At 41.8% G+C, this 14,883-nt stretch overlaps 1 protein-coding gene across 1 annotated transcript in view; it reads right to left on the bottom strand.

Moving 5' to 3' along the window:
* Positions 1–14,416, bottom strand: part of LOC142503682 (cytochrome P450 4B1-like) — a 23,684-nt gene extending 9,268 nt beyond the window's left edge. Inside the window, exons 1-7 of the mRNA XM_075616265.1 lie at positions 14,144–14,416; positions 9,875–10,019; positions 8,876–8,920; positions 6,492–6,619; positions 4,672–4,796; positions 2,858–3,009; positions 1,382–1,488 (exon numbers count right to left, since the gene is read on the bottom strand). Coding sequence (XP_075472380.1) covers positions 1,382–1,488; positions 2,858–3,009; positions 4,672–4,796; positions 6,492–6,619; positions 8,876–8,920; positions 9,875–10,019; positions 14,144–14,347 — 906 coding nt within the window. The 5' untranslated portion in view covers positions 14,348–14,416. The remainder of the gene's footprint in view (positions 1–1,381; positions 1,489–2,857; positions 3,010–4,671; positions 4,797–6,491; positions 6,620–8,875; positions 8,921–9,874; positions 10,020–14,143) is intronic.
* Between the last annotated feature and the right edge of the window lie 467 nt (positions 14,417–14,883).

Here is a 14,883-nt window from a genome sequence, read left to right as displayed (position 1 = left end):
GATATGAAAAGCACAATTAAAATGTCAAACCAAAGTGAAAACCGCCATGTTTGGATCGTGATCTAATGTCCCATTTTAGAACAAGTTCTTTTTCACCCTAGAAAACATTTTCAATCACGGAAACAATCACTTTTGCAAACTGTGTGTTGAGGACTAGTTGTCTGATCTCCAAAAGACATTAGATAAAGATTGTAAAACTTTCCAAAGTTTGTGTTTCTGGAAGTGTTACAAGTGTAAAACATTATTTAAACATATTACAAGCCCTTGTTGTGTACACAGTGACATCACACTGACCTCACACAGTGACATCACACTGACCTCACACAGTGGCACCTCCCAAGTCTCACTTAAATTAATACATTGAAAATACTTATAAGTGTAAGATTTGGGTAAAAAAAAGATATAAAATTACCCAGATGAGACCCTTGAACATGTCACTGGAATCGGTTCACTTTGATCCTAGGAGGAAATCGTCCCTTAAATGGCCAAGAGCTTTAAACATTCCATGATGGTATGGAGATGACAAACACTTTAAGGTTTCTCACAATCTGTATTTAATGTCTTTTGGTAATAAGACTGTTTGATAGTCCTCAAAACCACAGGTGAAAGTTTAGCTCTGCTGTGTCATTTATTTGCAAAGTAATGATGTACAGCAAATAAAAATATCGCTTGTGAGCAGATCCACGTCTCAGACAAGTCTGCAACCCGGTCTTTCACCATTATCTCTTAGGCTGCGCTTATAGTGCTGGCGACGTCATCGCTGCGGTCGCTGAAAAAAATCTAATTGAATTAACTTCCAGCGATCGCTTCATCCCGTCGCTCCTACTTTAAGCGCACGCATTCTATGCATTTGTTTTGACGCAACGTTGCTGTTGCCGGCACTATAAGCGCGTCCTTAGAATACAGTGCTTCCACTGCAGCCAGGGATGCTGGGTAATGACATGCAAACTCACAGTGCACCACATTTTGCTTCTCATCCATTTTAACATGGATCCCTAGAAGCGTATACCTGCCGCATTACACAGCTTGGGTTATAGAAGTGCAAAGCCAGTAACTCTACTCACAGTCTGCTATTTCGACCTTTTGGGTCTCATCCGTGTGAGGATGGTTTACTAGCCTTTCAATGTAAAGCTGGTAGCGGCTATGAACAGACGCCAAATAAGTTATGGTGAGTATAAGAGACAAAAGCCCTCCACCATATAGCAAATAAAACATTAGCCAAACAGATAAACATAAGCAGCTGCTGTGCTTGCATCCATTGCTCTTGATAAAAAGTGATACATATTAATGTTTCACAAGATACAAATAAGTAAGAACGTTACTATCAGGTTCATTGAATATTTCTAAGGCAGCTGATTATACTGTTAAGTTCTTGACTCACCTTGGCACAGAGAAGGATGTCCAGGAAGTCTAGATGCCTCTTCTGCTGGATCTTCTCCAGCTCCTCCTTGTTTCTCAGGAGGTTTTTCCTCTGCCCAATAACTTTATCTGGCTCCAGAAAATGTAGATAATAAAAACAAAATCATACAAAAACGTACAAAGACAACCAACTTTTAGAACATTCCAAGCCAAGGCCGACCCAATGTCTCAGAAAAAAATTAAGAAACCAAACTCATCCAGGATAAACTGTTTCTGAATATTGTTTTTCATGGGCTGTGTGACTAATTTGCACTGCCCTCTGAATATTTTACATTTGGGCACACGGCCCGAAACATGTTGGTGTGGTGCTTTTTGTTGCTATCTGGGGGTGATGTTTGATCCCTTCATGGAATAAACCCTTTTTATTGTACTGGGAGCCTCCTCCTGGTTTTTGGCAGTGCGCTGCCTTTTTCTGCTTTTTCTACCTTCTGCTACCTTGCTGGTGGATCAGCACGCCGCTTAAAGAAGAACCGCAATAGGACCGCACTGGAGGTGAAGCTGAACAGTGAGTCACCCTTGTGGATTCATGCTACCATTTAATTCAGTCTATGGGACAATCTATGTACTTTATATGTGTCAGTGTACACTAGGTACTAGTCCCCTTCCCTATAAAGGATGCTGTACAAACTATTCATCTCAGTGCAGAGGTCCAGGCGGATATATATATATGTATGGGACTGATCTGTTTTTGATGCGCCGGCCACCCACACTCTTATACCGCTTTGGCCAAAAGGTTTAACTAAATGACCCGTACAAGAATATTAGCACTGAAGTATTGCAGTGTGTATTTTGTCACATTGGATGTAGAATTGGGCATTTCTGTCTTTTGTTGTATGCATTTGGCCACTCTCCTTTTTGACACTATATATATGCTTTATAAATGATGTGGTGGTTTTGTTTTTTTTTGAGCTTGCAGGGATATTGAGTGACCATTAATTTCAGCTCCAGAGACCCCCTGCTTCAATCCTATGTTAAAAAAAAATTAAAAATAAAACTTGCTGTGCTTGGATTGCCACTTTAAGACTAAAAATAACTCAGTCAATTGAAATACATTTATATAAAGCCATGAGTAATGCACAGGGAAGTATCAGGATATTCGCTCATACATATAGTAGTAAACAATGTCATCTCAAAGAGCAAAGCAACTCCAGGAATGAAATTAAAAAAAACAGGACTGGAGCTCTGCAACTTAATTGGGTGATGAGGTTTCTTCCGACACGGGAAGGTCTCTTGTGGAAATCCACAGTTTATTAAATAGACTCTTTAATATTTGTGGTAGTAGTCCCAGCGGTTACAACCCATACAGGGAGATCAGTTTCAGCATAGGCTGTTGTTTTTCACAGCTGTGTTCTGACCTCTCTAAGCTGCTGTATCTTTGTTTGAATCCTCCCCCCGCTCCTCCCCGTGCATACACCTCACCTGTGTGAGCCCCACTCACCTGTGTGAAGATGCGCGATCCTGCAGGCTTTGCGGAAGCGGTACCCGTGAGGGCTGAGGTAGTAAATGAGATTATTGTGATATGGAAAGGTGCGGATCCTCTGCTGGATCAGATAGGAAAGGTCATGCACAGCCTGGATATAGGAGCCATCACTGCAAAGGAGAATAACGCCACGCACAGTCACATAAAACCCTGTGATTGTCACTGAGCATGAAATCAAGCTGCTTCCCTGACCTTACAAACTAATCTTTAGGAAAGAATTGAGACAGCCAACTCTAGAAATAAGGCACAATTCTGAGCACTTGGCATTTGAAACCACACAAAAGAAATGTTTTTACATTAGCTGAACCAGGAGATCTATAAAAGAATGACTGCCCCAGTCTCACCTCTGGGAATTCATCCCCACCCCGGCTTAATCTTGGTTTTATTTACTCTTCTTTACAAAAGTAAAAAAAAAGACCACTTTACCTTTACACACATGGGCAACCTGACACATGTTGCTGTAACATTAGAGCAAAAATGTTTTTATTCCTGCCAGTATTATGGAAAAATATCAATATGGCGGCCGACATCAACAATGTTATTTAATGAAAAGACAAAAATACCCAAAGCTACATCCAATATGACAAACAAATACATAGTTAAATCCTTCAATGTTTGTATTCTCATACTGTACGTAAGGGTCATTTAGTCAAACCCTTTGGCCAAAGTGTTATAAGCCTGCAGCCATGTCACGGCATGACCAGTATGCAGCCACGTCACGGCATGACCAGTATGCAGGTCCTAACACTAGCTGTGAATATTCCCATTTACCTCTACGTTGCAGGGAGAATGGCCTTAATAGACCTGTCCTGCACAGGTGAACGAAAAAAAACTGATACTTAAAAAGTGGGGAGGGGTGAGCTTAAACCCAGGGAGGAGAGGCGACCAACCTCCAAAAACAACTGATAACAGTTGACAATGGCCAATTTCTGTCTTTTGTTGTATACATTTGGCCACGCTCAGTAGCAGTCCTTTTGACACAAATTTTATGTGCGTGTGTGAGACAACACCGGGAAGAGGAGATCAGTGTATCTCGAAATCTCGCACAAATAAAATCATTTTGTTAGCCACAGAACGGTATCGTATATATATAGATATAGAGATATATATAGATATAGATTTTATATATATATATATATATATATATGAGATAGATAGATAGATAGATAGATAGATAGATAGATAGATAGATAGATAGATAGATAGATAGATAGATAGATAGATGTGGTGGGCGCTGGGGTTAGCTCCTGAATCATATGTGCAAGGTTAAAAAAAAAAAAAAAAAACGGTTCTTAATTGGCATTACTTTAACACTTTAACAATATGGGGTCCCAAGTACCAAGGCAATTCTGGAGAAAAATTGGGCACCAAGAATGCCGTGTTGCTGTTCTTAGCAGCAATGTATCAAGGACTTTGTTTGTTTGCATTCTTTGCCCCATGTGCATCATCCTGTTATTTGGCCAGGGAAGAGTGTGGGAGGAATTACATGATGCACAGATTGTAATGAGATGTATTAAAATGTGCAATTTGCCTTACAGTCATTCTTCTTTTGACTTGGAAACAAAATCTGCCAGCCCCGGGATAACAAATGTTTTTGTTGAGAAATCTGCACCAGATGTGAGCAGCAACAAACATTATATAACGCTGAATGGTGCAGTTAATCAGAACAGGTTTTACCTGTGACTTTGTACAAATCCCCTGTGTTTATTCTGTTTCTCTTTGTATTGGTTCTCTTGGCAGAAAATAAGTTAATTTGCCATCAGTGTACTCACTTATCAGAGTGGCAGTTGCTCTGGTAACTGAAGGCGCATTTCATGATGCTGTCCAGTGTCATAAGACTGACGTGCTGAAAAAGCTCCACCGACTCATCCCCACTGCAGAGAATGTCCCACTTATCCTGTAAGACATTGTTACTCCTCACACCGGTTACATAACAACTGATCACACCGTATGAGGATTCATCTGGCAATATTATATTTATAGCCCCGGTATCCCTCAGGGGATTGTCACATGCTGCGGCTTAGTCAATAGGGCGGCTGCATTTGCAATTAAGGCCTTTTCAGTGCAAGGGAGCCTGCGCTGGCAGTTTTGAATAGGGACAGTTAAGAGAGGCTGCAGTTACATGTTGCTAGGCAACCAGTGAAGCTGTGAGAGATGACAGTTTAGACAGTTTTTAAAAAGAGTGTCAGTTGGAGCTGTGAGCTGGGTGAGTTAGGGTGTGTGTGCAGGGAGCAGTAGCCCCTGTCACTAGGCCTAGTTACCCCCAGAGGCCCCAGATAAGCTACCATTGCCCCAGTTTGTGGTTGCTTCAGGGACAGGCCCTACTTGAGGAATTCTGCCCCTTTAGCTATTTGGTTAAGTTAGAAGCCACTCAGTAGTGCGCAGCCTGATTACTGGGTCTGGGCTCAGACCCCCCCAGAGTTATATAGAGACTATCTTCTCGGAGGCCCCGCCAAGCAGTGACTGCGGCCGGCCGGTTGCAGACGGATCCCCGTCAAAGTACAGACGGTGCGGAGCTGCTGTGATATTATCCACGCTGGAAGTCACCCCACACATAGGAGGACATCACGTCGGATCAGGCGGATCCACTTCAGTGTATAGCGGCACCCGTGGCTGAAGCCCGCGCAGGTATCTATAAAGAGTGCACCAACACGTCCAGGGATAGCGCTATCTCCAACACACGTGGGTGAGTGTGGACATAAAGGGACATCGGGATTGGTGCCCAGCACCCAAGTACTTTGGAGGAGGGAATATTTATGGTGATGTGTGCACCCAGTGCACTTCTATGTGTATGGCTATATGCATTATTCTGTGTGGTACAGGGTAACGAAGTTATTAGTATTAGCAATAGTAAACCGTTATTAGCATACACTGTGTGCGTGTCTTATTTTTGTGGTTTCTGTAGGAGGACCATCCCTCTCAGGTGGGAGCCCTTACAGGTGGGGGCGCTGTGTTCAACGAATGATCAGGTAACCCCAGGCTCCCAGTGGCGGAGGTTCAGGCCTTCTGTGAGCCTATCAGGTAACGCGCCACACCCGGTAACACAAGTGTATTTCCCCACATGGTCCCTATCTGCAATCGGGGGGGGGGGGGGAAAGGTGTTACACATTATTAATGCACTTCAAGGTACCTACCCCTTTATTATACAGTATGTAGCCCCAGAAAGTAACAATGCATATGTACCCTCCATTAGCTTTATAAAATAGAATATAAAATATAACTGGATGAGTGAGTCAAGTGAAGACCTACTAGACTTTGTGACCTCTTTGGTTGTGTGTTTGTGTGTTCTCTCTCAACAGGTCAAACGCCTTGACCGATTCTCATGATATTTTGTGGGTACCTTTCTGCTACCCTAACTTAGATCTGCCAGAAGTTTCAGCCGAATTAGTAAATAAATAAAAATAAAATAATAAAGGGATGAAGGTTTAACAGTATCAGCATATCTTAGTTTTAATCTTATCTATTATTATTTCTGAGTCTCTTCCTCCAAGGGCGTGCTGATGTCAAGACAACACTTCATGGGAGTGTCGAATATTAAGGCCGTTTTAGTGTTACAGTGTCACTAGAGAAGTCATTCTTCTTGCCCACATACCAGCATGACCTTCGTAGTGTCAGAGATCAGTTTAACGTAAGGTTTCAGGACATCATAGTGAAATCCTGGGGTTAGCAGCCGGCGGTGCTGAAACCATTTCTCTCCAGACAGAATCAGCAATCCCTTTCCTACAAAAAATAAAGATGACAATAACCTACAGTACGGTTTATTACCTTTAACCATCTTAACGTTCCATTGTTTCACCTTATTTCATACAATAATCCAGCCACTTTCTGCGTTGCTGAAACATTGATGTAAAAACATTTATTTGCAAGTATTTTTTAATTGGCCATCATTGTGATATTCTAAAATAGGGGTAGGCAATACCAGTCTTCATGGGCCACAAACAGGTCAGGTTTTAAAGATCTCTGCTTCAGCACGTGGCTCAATCAGTGGCTATCAGAATAACTGAGCCACCTGTGCTGTACCTGTGCTTAAAACCTGACCTGTTGGTAGCCCTTGAGGACTGGAGTAGGCCTCCCCTGTTGTAAAAGCTGCTTTGTAAGACTGTCCTGATCACTGCAGCCTTGGAATAAGAGCAGCATTCTCCACATTCAGTTAACCTCACAACACATTACGTGCTGCATATTCAGTGACATTTTGGAGCTATTTACCAAGATCATATTTGATTATTTTTTTTGTCACAATTTGCGCTAAAAAGAAGTACAAACCTTCATAAAATAAATTTATTCTAAACCAACATTATAAACAAATGTTTTATGGTTTACGCCAAGTTGGCACACTTTCTACTTTTGTGTGGTGCACGGAAATATCATTTTTTAGCACTAACCATTTTTATTTGTACGCCTAGCGCTGGCCGTTATGTGCGCCCACAAGATAAAAAAAATAAAAACATGTATGCCGATGGCGCATATTGAGACATTTTAGGTTAGAAGATTGGTGCATTAAAATTAGATTTACGTGCGCCAATTTTGCTCCAAGAAAAACGTTTGTGACACTTAGTATGAAGGCCCTTCTGTATTGTTCTTTTTTACAGTTAGACTTTTAGGACTTTTCTGAACACCTGAAATTCGATGAAGGTAATATTAAATATTAAATACAATTTATATTCAGTGCTTGGGATTGCGTTGTGCCACACCCCACCTCCCCCCCAATGAAACATGAACTGCTGCTTTACATTGCTGGGTGTTCAAAAACGTTAACTGCTGTGCTTTATAAGCACATGGATTTTCCTTATCGCTGTATTCTTGATGCAGCGTGGAATTCACGCCCCGCGCTAACATTTACACAGGGATCAAACACTCCAGGGAGAATTCCCAACAGGATCCAAGCGCTAGAAGAAGAGAACTACAAAGATGTGAGATAGTCTTTTAAATGCATAAAACATATTACACACCGTAGAAAGCAAAACGTAGGCGGTTATTTATATTTACTACTTGTCTCAGCTGCAAAAACGTTGCAATAGATTGTACTAGATTTATTAGTGGAGTACATTTCATGACTGTTTAATGCAAGTGTGGCCAACTCCAGTCCTCAAGGGCCACCAACAGGTCATGTTTTAAGGATACCCCTGCTTCAGCACAGGTCTATCAGTGGCTCAGTTAGAATGACTGCGCCACCTGTGCTGAAGCAGGGATATGATATCCCTAATACCTGGCCTGTTGGTGAGGACTGGAGCTGGACATTCCGGCTCTAAGGGTCTATTCATCAAAGCCGCCCAGTTGCAAAACTAGTGCAAAAAAATGCACCAGATTTATCAGAGGAAGAAATCCCTGTTTTCCATTAAATTCCTTTTCACTGATAAATCTGGAGCCAGTTTTTTGCACAAATGTGTAGATAACACAAGGCTTCCGGTCCCGGAACCTAAACGCTTCATTCCTAATCCCCTCCAAAAAGGTAAGAGCAGAGAATACAAAATCATCCAGAAAAACAAACCCTAAAGCAGAAGTGGCCAACTCCCTTCCTCTAAGGGCCACCAACAGGTCAGGTTTTCAGGATAGCCCTGCTTTAGCACAGGCTCAATCAGTGGCTCTGAAACAGGGCTATCCTAAAAACCTGACCCGTTGGTGGCCCTTGAGGACTTGAGTTGGCCACGCGTGCTGGGGGTGTATAGTTGTGCTGTATTTATACTGTGTGGACCCAGCTTTGGTTTGAACTTTTTAATTTAGTTATTAGTCTGTTTTTTAACATGTTACAGTGGAACACAAAACCCTCCCAGCATTTTAATTTATTCCCCATGCAACTTTTACTGGTTTATAATGATGCAAGAAATATCCACATGCCTGCATTCTTACATAATGGCTACTAAGAGTTTTTTAAATCGCACCAATAAAAAGGGGACAGCTGCAGTCAGATTTACAGTACATGCACCTCTATACAGTAACTACTTCTTACATACGATGAGAAGGTGACTCGATACATACCGATCCACGGGATCAGGAATTCATATCCTGTCGATGTTTTAGGGTCTGTAAAATTGTATACAAAATTATTGGTCAAGATGTCAAGGCAGCGGAAAATGAACTTGTTACTGTACCGATCATTATATTATTTTATCATCAGATATTTATAGGGCACAAACATAATCCCCAGTGAGTTAGAAAGACTTGCAGACATACAGTAGAAGCAACAATACAACATAGAACAATACAACACACTGCCACAAACAATTAAGAGGTTTTCCCAGGTGAGTTTACAACCTAAAGGAAAGGTGGAGACCTGCTGTACTTGTAGGGCGTAATCACTGGATAGTTATTAGCGTGTTGTATATTTATTGTTGGTTGTGAAACATTTTACGGGGTTTTGCGTTCTTCATAGATTAAATTATAGTTTACAGAGCTCTTAAAACCTCTTCTTCATCACCTAGGAGGTTTCAAAAGCCCTGTACACTATAATTTCATGTTTTGCGGTGTTCATACAGTAAGTAAGGATAAGACGATGTTGTTGGCAGTTTATGGAATTAGAAACTTTGGCTTTTCCTTCTTTGTCAACCGACCTCTCTGCGTCTCTCCGTCTCAATTTACTATAGAACTTCTAGAGCAGGGGTGTTCAAGCCCCCACCCCCAACAGGTCAGGTTTTCAGGATATCCCAGCTTCGGCACAGGTGGCTCAATCAGAGGCTCAGTCAAAGACTGTGCTGAAGCAGGGACTGATTGAGCCGCCTGTGCTGAAGCAGGGACTGATTGAGACACCAGACTGGAGTTAAGCCCTCCTGTTCTAGAGAACCAGAATACATTAACCGAAATAGAAAAACAGGAAATCTCATGATTAACAATGCTACTGAGGACGAGTTTAAGACCATATAAAAAAAGGCGAGGGTGGGGGAACCACTGCTATTTGTCTAATAGTGTGCTCTGTGTTAACATACACATTGTAACTACTCACTGAAACAAATGTAACCACCTATACTTCTAAAGTCTTACCAGGTCTCCCGAAAACGACCTTTGCATATTCTGGGTGAGTGATGATCAAGGAAGCGAAGAATTTTCCTACCCACAATGGGAAAGCGTTTGGATATTTATCTGCCCAGGACATCAGCCTGTCCAAATCTTTTCCATCACGACGAAACTGAAGGAAAAGAAAGATTATGGGTGGGAACTGTCGCTCACATTTTGTTTTTTGTTCTAACATATACAGCTAAACCCCGTTATAACGCGCCTCGTTATACCGCGATTCGGTTATAACGCGGTTTTCCCGTGGCTCCCGTTTTTTTAAAAAAAAAAAAAAAAAAAAAAATTTTTAAAATTTTTTTTTTACATTTTTTTTTTTGCACACTGCACACACTCACTGCACACACACTGCTCATTGCTCACACTGCCACACTGCACACACACTGCACACTGCACACACACTGCTCATTGCTCACACTGACACACTGCACACACTCACTGCACACACACTGCTCATTGCTCACTGCCACACTGCACACACACTGCACACTGCACACACACTGCTCATTGCTCACACTGACACACTGCACACACACTGACCACACTCACGCACACTGCACACACACTGCTCATTGCTCACACTGCCACACTGCACACACACTGCACACTGCACACACACTGCTCATTGCTCACACTGACACACTGCACACACTCACTGCACACACACTGCTCATTGCTCACTGCCACACTGCACACACACTGCACACTGCACACACACTGCTCATTGCTCACACTGACACACTGCACACACTCACTGCACACACACTGCTCATTGCTCACTGCCACACTGCACACACACTGCACACTGCACACACACTGCTCATTGCTCACACTGACACACTGCACACACACTGACCACACTCACGCACACTCACACACACTTACGCACACTCACGCACACTTACAGACACTCACACACACTCACACACACTCACACACACACACTCACACACACGCACACACACTTACACACTCACAGACACTCACAGACACTCACACACACTTACACACACTTACACACACTTACACACACGTACACACACTTAGACACTCACAGACACTCACACACACTCACACACACTTACACACTCACAGACACTCACACACACTTACACACTCACAGACACTCACACACACTCACACACACTTACACACACTTACACACACACTCAGACACTTACACACACTCACAGACACTTACCCACACTCACACACCCATATACACACACACACTTTCTCTCCCATATATACATACACACACACTCTCTCACTCTACACAGACGGGCCGCGACCAGCACCACCACCCGCTCCCCCCCCTCCTCCCGCGCAGGCAGCGGGAGCACCGGGGACAGCGGTGGGGAGAAGAAACCCCCCGCTACAACCTCCATGCAGGCAGCATGGTTCTGAGGTAAGCGGCGACCTGAGGGACATCCCCGCTCCCATCTCCTGCCCCGCGGCCTGTCCCGCGGTGACAGGGTGAAGCGGGGACAGGAGAGACATCCCCACTCCCATCTCCTGCCCCGCGGCCTGTCCCGCGGTGACAGGGTGAAGCGGGGACAGGAGGGACATCCCCGCTCCCATCTCCTGCCCCGCGGCCTGTCCCGAGGTGACAGGGGGAAGCGGGGACAGGAGAGACATCCCCGCTCCCATCTCCTGTCCCGCGGGATGAATATGCGCTAAAGCGCGGCGGCCATTTTTTTTTCTCGCGACCCCGTTAGTAACGCGGTGGTCTCGGGGTGGACCCCGAGACCCGCGTTATAACGGGGTTTAGCTGTATATATATATATGTATGTTTTGGTTTTGCTAGAATGTCATTGGTTTTGGATTTGTGAATTTTTTTATTTATTTTTTAATAATTTGGGCAAACCTTGAACATTTTGCAGATTTAAATTGAGGGTTTTAGTTTCATATTTTGGTTAAAGTAAAATAAGTAATAGGTATGAGTTAACAATGACTAAATGTTGGATTCCATTAAATATAGATGTGCATTGATCTTGTGTGTTTTTGCTATGAAATACATTTTTGGCCCTAGGTTTTTCTATGAAATCCCATTACAAACCCCTCAAACATCTTCACTCCATTTTTAATCACAATATTTAAAATCATTATTTTTATTGCTGTGCAGATTCTATGACAATAGACATGTTGGTTAATAAAGCGATATTTGCGCGTTGAAAAAGCACACACACACATACATATATATATATATATATATATATATATATACATATATATATATACATATATATATATATATATACACATATATATATATATATATATATACACACATACACATACATATACACATACATACATACAGGTGTTTGGTGATCTAGGCCTCAAAGTCCTGGGCTCCCTCCAGTTAAATAATCTCTAATCTGGTGATTATTTATCAGTTATTTGAGCAACATAAAACGGTTAAGACTTTATGAGCAGATAACAGTTCCAGTGCACTGCAAACCTTCTCCTCTGGGACATGCACTTATAACATCTATACTGCTAATAACGTATTTTTATAACAAGATTGCTAAGCATGTCAGTTAAAGAAAACACTGCGTGATGCTCAATTAACACGGCAGAAAACTGTAATTATAACTTCATAAGTAAGTAGAAGTCTTTAATGGATGTACCCTTCCAATAACTTGATTGAAAGACATATATGAAAGTCCCAATAAAGATGTATAGCTGGAAAATCTCACTAAGCACTGTAGGTAAGGATTCAACACCATCTGGTGTCCAGACTAGATAAACATCTATGTTGCAATGGGTATCATAATTGCAAGTTAAGCAAATAACCATGGACTCACATGGATAAGCTTTGTCCTGATGGTGAAGCCAACGTGTCCTGGGGTACAGTGTGTGCCTCCGTCTGATGCTGCCAATGAGTGAGAACAAAGAGAAAGACAGAGCAATACATCCAAGGCTTGGAAGAATTACAGAGAGCGCGTTCCCATGGTGGAAAAAACATGAAAATGTAATGGATCATAAAAAAGACAAACAGCAAGTGCATAGAGCCCGCACCAACGCGTTTCGGGCTGCACACCCTTTATCAAGGTGAAAAAAATATTACTTAACGGAGTGTGTTAAATACCGGGTCAGCGCGCTGTAGACACCAATCCGCTCCACTTCCTGGTGTGTCCAATGACGCAGGACATGTGACGTCAGCGCGCTTGAGCCATATACAAAACAAAAACTTTCTTGTACCAAAAATTAACAAATAAACACTCCGGTAGTAAATAAACAGGAACATTAAAAACATAACATACATTATCAAAACTGATAAATCTGCATATGCATTGAATGATGACGATATTTTTAATCACTCAATACGATTAACTCCGTAATTAAAGGGTATGAAAACCCAACAACCAAAGGACGAAAATATGTCTGTACATTTTAAACACCTATTCAGAAGTGAAGAGAAACAACCTACAGTAATAGCAAATATATATAAGAACACTAACTATATAAATAACAGTTACATTATAACTTAATCCAATTTAACTACATTATAAATAAATCCATGTTAAATAACATCCCAAATCCATATAAATTGACAACATGATGTTAATAATACTAAATACAAAATAAAAAAAATATCTTCATCATTCAATGCATATGCGGATTTATCAGTTTTCATAATGTATTTTATGTGTTTAATGTTCCTGTTTGTTTACTACTGGAGTGTTTATTTGTTAATTTTTGGCACAATAAAGGTTTTTTTTGTTTTGTATACGTCTAAAGCGCTCTGACGTCACATGTCCTGCGTCATTGGACACACCAGGATGTGGAGGGAATTGGTGTCTACAGCGCCCTGACCCAGTATTTAACACACTTCTGTAAGTAATATTTTTTTCACCTTGATAAAGGGCGTGCAGCCCGAAACGCGTTGGTGCGGGCTCTATGCCCTTGCTGTTTGTCTTTATGATCCATTAAATTTTCATATTTTTTCTACCATGGGAACGCGCTCTCTGTAATTCTTCCAAGCCCTGGATGTAATGCTCTGTCTTTGTCTTCATTCTCACTCATAAGCATGTCAGGCAGAGTGATAATATTCTGCTTATCTGTGCTGGAGATCTCATGAACTATTCCCATCGGTCAATTTCCCTGAATGTGCAGAATTTGTGAAAAAGCATGGTCCCTGTGTGGGTAAAACAGAGGTCACAAAAGATTTTAGGAGGAGAATGGTCCAACTTGCATTTCTATGGTTAAGGATACAAATATCCCATAACAACTCACATGATGGATGTGTCCATACAGCCAGTGGCTGGGAGGGCCAGGGAAGCTTTCCAATGCATTCACCAGCTCCTTCCTCCTGTAACAAAGTCCAATAACTTTCAGCAGCAGGAACGCTAAGCAGAGCAGTGCAGCTAACTGTAGAATCTGGTAGAAATTCACAGAGAACCAGGGGTAACTCAGCACCTTCCACTGGCTGGAAGCCATGATCCTGCACTTTGCAGCTCTCAGCCACCGCTGGGTTTTCCTCTCCTACTTGAGCATGTTGTCTGCACACCCAACCAATCCTAGCTATGCACAGACACAGCCCTCCCTCTCCTATTCTGTGATGTCAGCCCTTTCTCCAGATGCAAATTCACTGAGGCACCACCTGCTGTACAAAATAAAATGTAGAAAAAAAAGTGTGTGGCGAGCACACACGTTTTAAGTGAAACTTCTTCCTGTTGTGTCACTGAAATTGTAATTATACTCTCAAAAGTCTTTCATTCAATCAAAAACATGAAAACCAAAAAACAATTTCAGTGACAAAACACAAAGAAGTTTCATTTAGAACACACGTGCTCAGCACACACACCCACCCTTTTTTTGGTTGTTGGGTGGATCACCAATGGGTTATAATAATAATAGCACGTTTTTGTTCAGCCTGACATGACTAATCCTGATTACTCTTTATGGTGTGTGTGTAATTATATATATATATATATATATATATATATATATATATATATATATATATATACTGT

Source organism: Ascaphus truei, chromosome 10 (assembly GCF_040206685.1).
Source record: "Ascaphus truei isolate aAscTru1 chromosome 10, aAscTru1.hap1, whole genome shotgun sequence".
Lineage (NCBI taxonomy): Eukaryota > Metazoa > Chordata > Amphibia > Anura > Ascaphidae > Ascaphus > Ascaphus truei.
The sequence above is the reverse complement of the archived record's forward strand: the minus strand, read 5'-3'. Positions and strand labels throughout refer to the sequence as shown.